At 44.9% G+C, this 14,510-nt stretch overlaps 1 protein-coding gene across 2 annotated transcripts in view; it reads right to left on the reverse strand.

The window, feature by feature from the left end:
- Positions 1–7,168, reverse strand: part of ANO10 (anoctamin 10) — an 87,626-nt gene extending 80,458 nt beyond the window's left edge. For both annotated transcript variants that reach the window (XM_084903193.1, XM_084903192.1), the window contains exons 1-2: positions 7,079–7,168; positions 764–916 (exon numbers count right to left, since the gene is read on the reverse strand). In XM_084903193.1, the coding sequence (XP_084759319.1) occupies positions 764–902 (139 nt within the window). In that variant the 5' untranslated portion in view covers positions 903–916; positions 7,079–7,168. The remainder of the gene's footprint in view (positions 1–763; positions 917–7,078) is intronic.
- Positions 7,169–14,510: the final 7,342 nt, after the last annotated feature.

Raw genomic sequence — 14,510 nt, forward strand, 5'->3', positions numbered from 1 at the left:
ATTTAAATCCATTTTCCAAATAAATAGGAAAGATAAGTAAGTTGGAGATGGCAGGTTCTTTATAGCTTTTTGAAATAAAAGTCAAAGCTGGAAAATGCAATAATAAGTGGCTTGCCAGTTACTCAAACTAGAAATAAATATGAGACAAGAATTCAATATTCACTAGTTCTATATATAAATTTGTACTAATTATAAAGGATAGGGATATAAAGTTTCTAATATAAAAAATAACAGATCAGAATTTAAGAAAATTAATTTGAAATAAAATATCCTAGTAAAAATGCCTCAAATGTTACACAATTACATTGAACTATAATATTGTAGATTGTGTGAATGTTAAATATCAAATAAATAATTTTCAATGATTTTTCCCATAAATGTCTACAGTTGATTGAATTTAATGATAGTTTTCTTTAGTAGGTTTCCAAAAGTTAAGAGTAGCTGTTAAGCCCAGTTAATGTGGCTCAGTGTTTGAGCATTGACCTATGAACCAGGAGGTCACAGTTCGATTCCTGGTCAGGGCACATGCCCGGGTTGTGGGCTTGATCCCCAGGGTGGAGCGTTCAGGAGGCAGCTGATCAATGATTTTCTCTCATCATTGAGTTTCTATCTCTCTCTCCCTCTCCCTTCCTTTCTGAAATAATAAAGACTGAAGAAACAACATTAATTTTAGAAATATATCTATAAAAAATTGTAAAACACACTTGAAAAAATTTTTAGTCACTGAGCATGAGTAAGTCTGAATACTACTTCTTTTACTCACCCCCATCTTTCTTTTTCATGGTAATTCTGTTTTTCAGCCATTCCTTGGTTTCATCTTTGACATCCTTAGCAAGTTCGATGACTACCAGAGGTGTGAAGGAACTCTCGAAAGTATCCAGAGCTGATAAGGTCACTTTCATCTTTGACAAACTTGCTAAAAATTAAAATAAAATAAAAGGCACACATGGGATATAATGGCAAAGAGAAACATATAAATTGTATTTGCGTTTTCTCTTTGTTAGATCTAATTTTGACTTCCAAGATAAAGCAAAATTTCTCATGATCCAGCTGGGTTATATGACCAGCTTAACCAATGGTTCAAGCACACGTGTGAGTCAGGCCCTCTACAAAGATGAGGGAACACCATCCACTTCCGTAAGCAGCTCAGAATCCAATAGGGAAGACATTCAGATAACAGAAAAGTAACAGTATAAAATGTGCTCTTGCACAGGAGGCATTGAAACTATTTATAAAGAACACAACAGCAGAACAGGATTTAGAAGAATGAATAGGAGTTTGCCACACAGATAATGGAAGGCATCCTCAGTAGAGAAAGCTGTATTGCCCTACAAAATAATAATGAAAAATAGTCCACCAGTGTGGCTCAGGGGTTGAGTACTAACCTATGAACCAAGAGATCACCGGTTCAATTCCCAGTCAGAACACATGCCCGGGTTGTGGGCTGGGCGCTACAAGAGGCAGCTGATCGATGTTTCTCTCTATCCCTCTCTCTTTCTTTCTAAAAAAATAAAAATAAAAATAAAATAAAATAAAATAAAATAAAATAAAATCAATAAAAATAACTTTTTTAAGTTCATTCCTTCAATATTTTTAAAATAAAATAAAATAACGAAAACTAGCCAAGACTCAGAAAAGGTGCATTATCTGTGTGAAGGGTGGAGGGAGGACGGGAAAGAGCTGGTAACTAACAAGGACCCATGATTACAGAGGAACTGGGCCTTGTCCAATATATGTTGGGAGTCATTCATTTGTTATGAGAAGGGAACTGACACAGTTCAATTTCATGTTTCGGTATAGAGTTGATCTCCCAGCATCAGCTTTCTCTGTTACCTTGATCTCTGTTTCCAAGCTTGAAAAATAAGAGTCAACTGGAGACCCCCAAATGCTGTCAGTCACTAAGGCCCATTGGCCTCTCTGTAAAATATTTCTCATATGAATCTCCCTGACCCAGAGATTCTCAGGGGGCGATCTTCAGACTGGAGACTTACTTATTCTAACTTTGAACTTGGAGTAAGTTTGTATGACTCCAAAGGACAAGTATAAATCAGTTTTCTAGAACAATCACAAAAGGAGTGACCAACACCATAGAACGCCTTTCCTTTCTTTGGGGGAAATCTTGCAGCAAGCTGACCAGGTTGTCTAGCTTGGACACATAAGCTTTGTTTTTTTTCTAACAGAGCATAAGTTTTGTTTGGGCAACACAGGTACTATAAATCAATGTTATTTTCAAATTATACTACAAATGTATCAGGAATACTATTAAAGATACCAACCAAATCAAAAGTCAACACACGAGGCTCTATAAAGGAAACCAGATCAAACTAGGACCTAGTACTCACCTCCAAACAGCTAATGATATAGTCAGCATTTATACAGATGGCAGTTAGAGCTATGGAACTCAGAACACTTAATGTGTAGAAGTTTTGGATCAAGCAAAGGGAGAAGCTGTGCTACACAGGGGAATGACATGTATAAATCAATTAAGTGAGAATCAGGACAGTGTAGATTTAAGAATACTTAATGCTGTCATTTACACCTGACCCTACGGCCAGTAGGAGTCACTGTCGGTTTCTGAGCAGAGGACTAGCTAGGTGTCAGAGTGATAGGATTCCCAATAGGTAAACTTAGGGAGCAAGAATATGGGTGATCTTCCTGGTATTCTTTCAACTCCCCTGAACTTCTGGAATCTTTCATTTAAAAAAAAAAATGTTGGGGAAAAATGTTACTCTACCAGTAGACTATGAGATAAGCATCATCATCTTTTAAATGAAAATATCAAACACAACCACCATGAATCACGTGCTTACTGTGAACCAAGCTATGATAGTCTGGAAAGCACAAAATAAATAAGGTCTCCATCTTACTTTTGAGGAGCTCCCAGTCTAATAGCAGAAGCATCAAATGGTCCTGACACCTGGGCTAAGTACCTCAGCAATAACCTGGGCCAGCCCTGCCCCCAATCGGCCTCCTGAGGAGGGGAACAAACTTTCTGGGAAGGAAGGAAGGGAGGTAGACAGCCTACAACTTGTGAAGATAAATGGATGGCGCCCGGGTTCCTAACCAGAGACATGGAAAGAATAACTGTGCATGAACAAACAGCAGCGATGAGAAGACTGGTTAGGTGAAGGGAACAAGGAATTGGTCAGCAGGGCATATGTGCATGGCATCAAAGGTCAAAGTTTTCTACCAGGTATGCACTGGCATGTAATAAAAGGCCTACCTCGTAATTGCCGGGTCATAAGACAATCTTTCTGAGATATGAAAAGCAGGTTTCCTTTTTAAACGTATATATGAACACTATTTATTGTACAAACTCATAGTAAATATTTGCTCATTGATTTATTCTCACTTGAGATACAATCTCCCTTTTATTCCTCAAGGCACATTCTTTTTTCATTAGAGCATTTTAATTGTGTCTAATGTTCAAACTCTAGACCAGAAGGAGATGGAGAGAGATGATCCATAGATGCTAGATATATATTAAACTGGAAATGCAACATTTGGCAAATAACTTGAGAAGTTAGGCACTACATAGTTTTTTTTCTCCTATATGTATAATGTGTACATACATATACATATCCTATATAATAAAAGACTAATATGAAATTGTCCCCTTGAACAGGAGTTCAATCAGGGGGTGGGACCAGCCAACCGCCCACAGCCCCTCCCCCCAGCCAACCCCCCACACAATCGGTATCTCCTGCCCCCCCTCCGATTGCCCCTCCCCACCCCATCAGGGCAGGCCAGCCTGACTCTAGTATATAATATAAAAACAACATATCCTAAATGCACCAATTTGAAAGAATATAATTTGAAAGACTATATGCATCCCTATATTTATTGCAGAGGCACAACCTTAGTAGGATTTTCAGTACATTACCGACAAAGGTGTCACAATACCTGATTTACAAAGAGTTCTTACAAATTCAACAACCACAAAATTCAAAAACACTGAAAGCACGTCACAAAAGAAGAAATACAAGTGGCCGACACACATTTAAAAGGATGCTCACATTTACTAGCAAAAGAAAAGCAAAGTTAACAACAAGATACTTTTCCCTTCTCAGATTTGCTGAGGTTGAAAGACAGAGAGAACCCAGTGGCAGAAAACCAGGCCTCTCCCCACACTGATGGCCGAGATAACATGTGCCATTCATCGGGCCACACTGTGCTGACAGTCCGGGTTACCTAAGAGGCAGGAGTCCTCTTATACCACCCGTGCTCCCTTTTTCCTGTCCCTGCAGCCCTGAGCACGGCTCCTGCGCCTTCTGCTCAGGACAGCTGTCCCTCCCTGTCCAGCCAGTCACACCTGCGGATGCCCTCTCCCCGGGAGACCTCTGCCCCTCTCTGTGCCGGGCATGCACAGGAGGCCGGCCATGCAGACGTGTCCTGTGCAGTCCGCTGGCCAGCGGCACCCGGGCCTGCTGGAATCCCACTTCTCCCCAGGGATGGGAATACCCAGTGTTCGATGTTGCGGGTAAGAAGCCTCGTGGCAGCCCTGGTCTAGGCTGAGTTCTGCCATCTCCTTTCACCAGAGGAGCTTCTGGGAGCTTGTTCACCGGCACTGTGCACACCAGGTGAGTACGTGGGACCAGATTACCAGATGGGGGCACGTGAGGGCTTTCAGTGTGGGTGCAGAGAAAGGTTCCAGTTAGGGCCTATCGAAACAAGCATTTTCAACGTATACAGACTTCTTGGGCCTGGAGGGAGAAGGCTTTCCACTCCCACAGCCAGTGTCCCCCTTTTGTCCAGACTGTCAGCCGGGACGGCAGCCAGCAATGACTACGGCATGGAGCGACGGGTTCCGCCCAGGCCTTGGGCACAGGCCCGGCAGATAGCCACCCCACACCCCGTTCTTCTTTAGCACGTGTACAGCTGCACACAGGGCCGAGGAGAGCGCTACAAAGGAGCGGGATTACTGATCTGTGTGTCTTTTACATTAGCTCCTGGGATCATTTGACTTCTACAGTAAGATGTGAATCCTGACCATGGGGACTGAAACACAGGAAGAGAAACCCACTGCGAGTTCAACCATGTGTGTGTATGTGTGTGTGGGGGGGGGGGGGGGGCGTATATGCATATTTTATCAATGAACGAAAAGTAACAGTGGGCCCTTTACTCTCTTCCTGAGTCTGGGTAAAGGGGAAAAAAAAATAAGTGGAATTTATCAGAAATCCAAAGGCCAATAAGAAAATGCACAAGGCTGTCTTTAGGAATCAACTTGTTTCAGACCCAAGGAGAAGCGTGAAATACAATTACAAAACCACTCCGTCAGGAAGCAGAATGGAGTGCGTCCGTGAGAGGCAAGGGAAGGGCCGTACTGATGGAGCTCGAGGACCGGAGGGCTTCCATCCTAGTGGCCAGGGTGAGAAGCGGGACAGGACTCCCCGAGAGACAGCCCAGCCGCATCCTCTTAAACCTCCCAGAGGCAGGTAAGTATGAGAGCAAGTGTGGGACACGCCCTCCTTGGGATGTAGGGCGGCCGCCTCTCGGTTATGTAGATAGGCTGACAGTGGAGTGAACAATCTGCACCACACACACCCTCCCCCCCTCATTCAAGTTTCTCAGAGACGCCGACAGTGTAGGGAGCCTGGTGAGGCCCATTCCCTGAGGAACGTAGGTGGGAACCTCGTCGTGACCTCAGGACTCAACAGGAAGCTGGAGGAGATGAGACGGGGCGCACTGAAGACAGCCTGGCCACAGCGGCCCAGGCCTGACTGCACGCTGCACAGTCACCCAACTGAGTCTTGCGTGGAAGTGACCGGTGAGGTGAGACAAGACTATGTTCTTTGGTCATTTTGGCTGAATAATGTCTCAAAATCTGGAGCAACCCTGAATCTCACCTCCAAGCACACGAGGTGGCCCACAGTTGGAACTCTGGTATGTGATAAAAGAATGAATTTGGACGATGAACTAAGTAATATACAACAGTTTTAAAAAGTTTGTATGGAGAATTTTTAATGATCTGGGAAAACGGTGAGGAAAAAGCCAAATAATTATGAAGTAACAGATAATATGATCCCAATGAAGTAATAGGTGCATTTAAATACACAAGAAATACAAAAGAATTGTATCAAGATTTAATGGGGATTCTCATTTTCATTCTTCTACTTATCTCTCTCTTCCAAGTTTTTGACAATGAAAGAGAAATTTCAGTGCTTTTTTGAAGTACTTCCCCCCCCCCATACCTTTACATTATATTCAAGCTTTTAAATGTCATTCTTCATCGCGATTCTAAGATTCTTTCAAATTAAATTTTTTTAGAATGACAACTCCGCAGGACTTAAGCCAATGTGATAAAAACTGTGTATGAGACTGAATAAACCTCCACTATACTTTCAAAATCCCGGACCTCCTTCCATTGTCTCATCTGCTCACACAGGGTTTGACAGAAGACAGCGCACACCGGTGCTGGCTCTGTGCAGCGCCAGGAAAATGACTGCAGGAGGAGGACCCCATTCGGTGCATATGTCTCCTGCGTCCCAGGCACGGCCCCTCCCTGGCACCTATGATTTAAACTGTATGTATGAGACGTGTCCCAGTCAGAAGCCTGGAAACGCCATCACCCCGCAAGCCCGCTCCCGCCACGCCCTTCCTGAGATTCCCCGCACCCCAGATGGTCAGGGGAGACCTAAATCCTGGGCCTCCGTGAACCGGTCCTTCCAAAAACACGCCCCTTCCTAGGCTTCGCAGCCTCCTCCATCCTCTCACGACCACCTTCCCCAAAGGTCCGAACCTCCCTCCCCGAGAAACCCCCCATCCTGAGCTCGGCCTCGCCACCTTCCTTCTACTGTATTCCTTTACTCAACCCACCGCGCAGCCCGACTCATCCCCTCCCCACACCCGGGCTGTCCCCACCCCGCCATCTGCGAAGCCACTCCCCCTCCATACCTTCCCTCCTCCCTCTCCCCACCTGAGCACCCCCGCCCCCCGCCCCAGCCCCGGGATCGCCGGCTCCGGCAGGTCCCCGGGAGGAAGGGCGGCGGCCGGGAGGAGTCCCCGGAGCCGCCCCGGGTTCGGAGTGGGGCGCTGGCCCGCGGGGAGCGAGGGGGCCCGGGTCCCCTCCCCCACTCACCGGCCGCGGCGGCGCTCCACGTCCTGGGGGGCGGGCCGAGTGCCGGGGAGACCCGGAGGCAGGGGCGGGCCGGGGCCTGCGGGGCGGGGCGGGGCCTGCGGGGGCGGGACCACGGTGGCGGGGGCGGGGCCTAGTGCGTGTGTCGCTCTAGAAGAGGACCCGGGTTGGCCTACGGGGCCTGTCAAGTGGAGTGGTAGCGGAGCCGGAAAGGGGAGGGGCGTGTCTCATTGGCTGTCACTCTGAGTGGAGGCGGGACTACGGTAGGACCGGCGAGGCCTCGCTGAGCTGTCACTCTGAGGGGGCGGGGCCGCAGGAGAGAGGCGAGGCCTGTCCCGCCGAGGGGTGGGGACCTCCATGGGAAGGGCGAGGCCTCGCTGGGTACAAGACCTGAGAGCAGGTAGTATTTCACATTTTCCTCTTTTTTCTTATCACTTGCAATGATCATTTTAGTTGTAACTCATTTTCAGGCGGTGAAACCCCAAATTCATATTATTATTAAACCTCACATCCAATAAGGCCAAATTCCTTACAGTGGTCTATAGGGTCTCCCAGCCCCATCATCATCCCTTATGTCTCAGGAAACCTATCTACCCGTTCTTTTTCTCTGCCCCACTCGCTTTGGTCTCCCTGCTCTTCCTAGAACTCACTTGACACCCTCCCACCTGCCACCTTGGGGGTCTTTGCCCTGGCTAGATCCTCGGCCTAAAAAGCTCTTTGTTAGTTATGGAAATGGTTTTTCTTCCTCCCCTTCCTCAAAGGAATCAACTCCCACCTTCTCACTGAGGTCCTTTCTGACCATCATATTTAATACCTGCTCTCCTCCCCACCCTGCTATCTACCTTACCTGCATTCCTGTGTCTTTCATAATTTTTTTTTTAAATATGAATTGTCCTTTTTTTTCATATTATATTTTTATTGATTTTTTACAGAGAGGAGGAGAGAGGGATAGAGTGCTAGAAACGTCGATGAGAGAGAAACATCGACCAGCTGCCTCTTGCACACCCCTCTACTGGAGATGTGCCCGCAACCAATGCACATGCCCTTGACCGGAATCGAACCCGGGACCCCTCAGTCCGCAGACCGACACTCTACCACTGAGCCAAACCGGTTTCTGCTGTCTTTCATAATTTAAAAGACCTATCTCATCCTTCTAGAAAAAAATATGTAAATTGTTTCCATCCTCCCCGTGTTGACTACAAACACTATTTGCTAGAGTAGCCGATATGCCATATAAGTATTTTGAATATTCTGGGGAAAGTGTTATTTTTTTTCTGCTGTGTTTTACTGGAAACCTGTAACCTAGTGCAATGACCCATTTGACATCTGCCAAGCAAGCAAGGATACAATTTAGCTCCCAGTGTTATTTCAATTTCTTGTCTTAGCAGGGAACAGGCTAAATGGCTAATGGGTCTTTCCTGTGTCTTCTGTGTATCTAATACATTCCTGGAATAAAGCCATTGAAATAATAGAATTTCTCTGTGAAACTGCTCACCTGAGGAGAAGTGCTCACCCTAAATATTAGATTTTGATTAAGATGGGTAGCTCCAACTATCAAAATCTATATCATTAGTGTCAAGAAGTACAGAGGACATAATGTTTTACCGTATTTGTGAGCTAATAAATCAATCTCACAATTTCATGGGTGCTGAATGAAGACAGGAAACTCCTGGGTCGGAGACAGAAGACTTTATTACTCACTGCATAGCAGTTGGTATGAGTTCCATGTTGCCTCGGCTCCACTCGCCCCCAAGTTCCAAGGGGTAACAGGAAGCAGCCCAGGCGGATTCTGCATACTCACTGGGTTTGCATCGTAGCTAAGAATCTGAGTTTAGGTAACCCTGGTCTCTTAAAGGAGCTGCTAGCAAGACTGCTCAACCTTACCTCTGAGGGAGACATCACCCTACACAGGAAACAAATCTGCCCTCTGCTCCGTAGGGAGAAACTAGCTCCACCATCAAGGCTATTTGCTCTGCAAGTATCCTTCAATAGATAGTTTAGGACAATGATGCCAGGGCCTTTACTCGGTAGGTGTGCTTACACACAAAAGGCCCACGTAGAATTATCTCCCAACAATTAGGAGTAGCCTTGCTATCAGTACAGCTGAGCCTTCCCAACAGAAGCATATTCTACAGCCCACACAGGTAGCAGACCTTCAGAGTTACACAGACTTTGTAAGAGGACAGATGATAACTAGATTTCCTTGTCACGTGTCTTCTAATTTTTAAAAAAGTTAAATGGATAACACACCCACTTAAGAGCTGTAAGAGAATAGGTCTCCCTTCCTATCCCCAAACCACTCAGTATTTCTCCCCAAAGGAAACCAGCTTATTTTAAATTTCCTGGAGATTTTATGTCTATCTATCTATCTATCTATCTATCTATCTATCTATCATCTACACACACACACACACACACACACACACACACACAAGAACAGGTTGGGGATGATGTATATACTTATCTTTTCTTGATCTGAAATTCTTTTCTACTCTACACATCCTCACCCAGTAGAAACAGTCGAAATGAAGACAGATGAAAAATCTAAAACCAAAACCACCTTTGTTTCATCCAGTGACTTTCAAAATTCCTGCATTACTTTATTTTCTGGAATAAAGGACCAACTCACTGGTGACCACTCACTGAACTCACACACATCTAGGAGAGCAAGGCATCTACACACACAATTATTGATATTACATAAGCTAGAGGCCTGTTGCACAAAGTTTCCTGCCATAGGCCTTCCTTCCCCTGGTTGCCAGCACCGGTTTTCCTCCAGCACCTGGGACCCAGGCCTTCACTCTGGCCGCAGCAGAGAAGCCAAGCCTCTTCAGTCTTCAGTCGTCTTTAGTCTTCGCTCTGTGCCTGCATATGCAAATTAACACGCCATCTTTGTTGGGTTGATTTGAATACTTACTCCAGATTGGCTGGTGGGCATCACGGAGGTATGGTCAATTTGCATCTTTCTCTTTTATTAGTGTCAATAATTAGAGCAGGAAACAAATCAATCTACTATAGGAGACCAGAGGGAGGATGAATTACTTGGAGCTAGAGGGACTGCTGGGGGGATTGATGGCAGATGTGACGTCCAAGTGCTGCCCTTGAGGAAAGGAGAGGATGTGGTCCTGTGAACACATGTGAGATAAGTGGGGAATAGGGGGTGGAGTAGACAGGCATTCAGAAAGAAGACAGACGTGTACAAATGTACAGAGGCAGAAAGACAAAGCATGTGCTGGAGAAACAAGGAACAGAAGGTCATGAGGAAGGGAGAGGAGGAAGCATTCATGGCCAGGGCTTTGAATGTGCTGCTGCCAATAATGGTTTTCCTGGGAATCTTCTTCAGTCCCACCTTGAGACAGGGGTACAGAACTGCCATGTGACAAATCATGCATCATTTAGGACACCTTATTGCTGGCATATACTTTCTGCCTTCACAGGAGGCAAAACATTCTGACTCTAACTTGAGCCCCTGAGCCCCTGGTGTCTACCATTCATGTCAAATGTTAGTGCTCTGAACCATGGAAGGCCCTGAAAATTTGAATTTCCTACTAAAGCATTTGTGACCTTAATGGGATTTTAAACTCTCAAAATCAAAGCAATAAACGCACATAATATTGGCTACTCAGTCAGTTCAATGAGATATGGATGGGAAAGATCTTTTTTCTGCCCTTAGTATTTCCGAAAAATAAAACAACTATTCAAATTGAAGTGTAACTTGAAAGGGTAAAAGTACTAAACTCACAAATATCCAGAGAGCAGCTGCCTGCCACTCAGTGTGAAACCATGGTCAAGGGCCCAATTCCCAGAGTGCACTGGGGCAGAGTTGTATGGCCTCTGGCCTCTGCAGGTGAGACAGTTCCCTTCACGGTGTATGTGGCTGAGCAACAGTACCATCCAGTAGGTGTTATTTAGCAAATTACCCCCAGACACAGCAACTTAAAACAACAAAGACTTATTGTCTCATCCAGTTTGTAAGAGTCAGGAATGCAGAAGTGGCTTAGCGGGGTGGTGCTGATTCAGGATCTCTCCCACGATTGCTATCAAGATGTCAGCAGGGCTATGCACCCTCATCGAAGGCAGCTCACTCACCTTTTGGCAGGAGGCCTCGGTTCCCTACACGCAGACCTCTTCATAGGACTGCTTCCAGGTCCTCCTGACATGGCAGGTGGCGTCCAGCAGAGGGAAGGACAGGAAAGAGAACAGGCAGGAAGCTGTAATACCTTCTGATGGCCTAATCCCTAAAGTCAAATACCATCATTTCTGCTTGTTTTACTTGTTAGATCGCTAAGGCCAGCTGCCAATCAAGAGGAGGGGAATTCGGCTCCATCTTTTGAATAGAAGGTCAAAGAACCTAACATTTTAAGTCATCTCAGTACAACAAGCTCAGGGATCAGACCAATCAGCCAGCTTCCCCACACATACTACACACTCCAATCCACACCTTCCTGGGGATTTATACTGCATTCCTAGAACTAATGCTTCAGGCATGGACCATAATGCCATACATCTAGGAACTAATGCTTCAGGCATGGACAATGCCATACATCTAGAATAAGGAAAGGAATCCGTTTGTGATGGGAATACAGACATTTCTGCTTTTCCAGAAACTAGATTCTAACATATTAGTACAGTCAGCTTGTTTGGATAACTTCTCTAGCAGTACACTCAACACCATCAGATAAACCCATAGGAGTGTCCCTAGGCTGAGCAGCCCGAGTCCTGAGAGTTGGGGCTATAGACATGTAGGTTGGGGTAGCCAGGATGGGGGTACTGAAAACGGTGTTTCTGGACAGTCATTTCAAAGTGCTTGAAGAGCTGATATTTAAACATAATACTCATTAGATACATTTATATTCAATGGGTTTATATTTCTTAGTACCTCTCACTCCTGGTTGTATGTGTTGAGGGGGTAGGGGAAAAAATGGTTGAAAAGTGTGCTTCCAACTTATACTGTGAAAAGAGTTGACTTGAAGCTGCTCCACTCAACCAATTCCAAACAAGCACAACGCTTTTCCTCCACCACTCCCCACCCCCCCATACATACACACCCAATCAGCACAGCCCTCTCCTTCCAGGCCTCTTTGCACAGGAGTTTATGGAGAGCAGATACCCACTACCCAGGCACCAAAGACGACTCTGGAAGGGTTGCTTCCAACATCCCTATTTTGACACCACACAGCAGAAGGGCGGATTCACACACACCCAAATAAAATGGTGGCTTCCTGTACGTGCACACTTCTACTAAACGGAACTCTTTTAGAATACACTTTCCATTGCCACATTACAATGGTAAGTAATGTTCACAGTAATGACCTTGGAGGTCTGTCAGACTCTGAGCAACCCTAATGAATAATCAGGAGAATGAAGTGGCTTTCAATAGGATTTCATGCTTGGTGCATTTGTATTCTAACCCCTTTAGATGGGTGGTCACTGTTGATTATCCCCAGTCTTGCGAGTAAACAGAAGGTTCACTCTCTTTTCAATTGTCCTGCCCTGGTAGGTTATTTAATATGCATGGGAGCATATTAAACCACCAGCTGAGGTGTGTTACAAATCCTCAGCCAACTCCGGCATAGCTGTACAGGCTACCACATGAGCTGCAGCCACGGGGAATGCCCACCTGTGCTCTATGCCAGGTGTATTTTGATAGATTTGCCTGATTTACTTCTTTAATAAACACATTGTTTTGCTTCCTTCATAAATTAACTACAGTGCTCCTGTCGGTCACCTGTTTGAATTCTTTCCCATGAGCAAGACAAGAATTGAGAAGGGAACAGCCCTTTCCCTTAGTCTCAGGGCGCTGTCTGATATCTTTTCTGGTGTTTCTGGTGCCCTATTTTAATGCAATTAAGGTTCTTTCAGTGGACAGATCTAGGAAAGACATATGCATTTTATTTTTTTATTTATTGATTTTGAGAGAGAGGGAGAGAGAGAGAGAAAGAGAGAGAGAGAAAGAGAGAGAGAGAGAGAGAGAGAGAGAGAGAGAGAGGGAGAGAGAGAGAGAGAAAGAGAAAGGGCTATTTGCTGGCCCCCTTGTTCTTTCTCTTCTAAGGGTGTCTAACCCACATGACTAGCAGCAAACTAGGGGAAAGGTCAGGGGAGGATCCAAATCACATGACTGGCAATCTGAAACGTCATGGGGTCTAAACTCCATGACCAGCAATATGCTTGGGGAGGAAAAGTTTACCCTGGATGGGGGTAAGGGAAGATCTTTGTTTTCCCAGTTTTGCCTGTTGCTAGACACCTGTGGCTTTCTGCCCTGGTGACCTCTGTACCTGTCCCATGTTCTTGCTCTGCTCGTGTCGGTCTAACTGCCTGCCACAGAGCTACTCAGAACCAATCCTTTTTCTTCTAGATTGAAAAGAAAATAATTGTTGGAACTAAGGATAATGAAAAATAAAATCATATACCAAAATATTGTTCTTATACTTGAAGAACCATTTGTCACCCTTATCCATTCTAACATGCTTAAAGAATGTGACACAAGATTGATGTCAAAAAATTATCCTACTCCAGGTGTCACTTCATATCCCAATAAAGCCTCACTCCTTTCTCTCTCTCACTCTCGCTCTACTCCTGTTATTCTTAGATGCAAAATCCTATCTGGAGAAAACTCAAAATCACAGAAACTTACAGTGTAAAATAATCATGTCCAATCCCTGTATTGGCAGCTGACAAATTAAGATCCCTAAAGGGGATGTGACATGTCCAAAGCTACATTCCAAGTTAGTTATAGAGCTTCAGTGAGAATCCTTATTTCCCAATTCCAAGCTGCGTCAAAGCCAGTAACTGCTAATGAAAGCTCTCACCTGTCACAGCCAAATAAACACACAAACAAAAGCACAGGGAAGTGGTATTTCAATAAATGCCTTTGACTACTAAGACTGAAGTCCCAGGTGCTCTATTTTAAATATCTGAATTGAAAGAACTTAAGGCGCTTTAAGCAGAAAATTAGAGCATCCATGGCATCGTCTATGTTTAGGATCTCTAAGCATCGGGGACATGCAATTTAGTAATTTTGATCTTTTTATGAGTGTTCCTCCAGGCTTTGGTTCATTTTCAGAATGGAGGCCGTGTGCTCAAGAAAGTGTGGGCAGGTGGAGCTAATTCTTCAGAGGTTATGTCAGGTGCAGGAGAAAGGATTACTTGCTGCAATAGTTAGATCCTTATCACTCGTCCACTCATCCACCCACCCACCAACCCACATGCACACAGCTGAAGCATTTGAAAATGGTAGGCTCACTCCATTTCACCCCTAAATATTTCAATACCCATCTCCTAAGAATAAGAATGTTCTCTTTATTGGTGAGAAATGATATTTAGAAACCAAGATCTGGGGGCAAGGAGTGCTCACTCCCACTAGAGTAGCATTGATTCTAGGTTCTTTCAGTGGACAGATCTAGGAAATACATATGCATTTTATTTTTTTATTTAT

Source organism: Pipistrellus hanaki (assembly GCF_964339955.1).
Source record: "Pipistrellus hanaki genome assembly, chromosome: 13".
Classification (NCBI taxonomy): domain Eukaryota; kingdom Metazoa; phylum Chordata; class Mammalia; order Chiroptera; family Vespertilionidae; genus Pipistrellus; species Pipistrellus hanaki.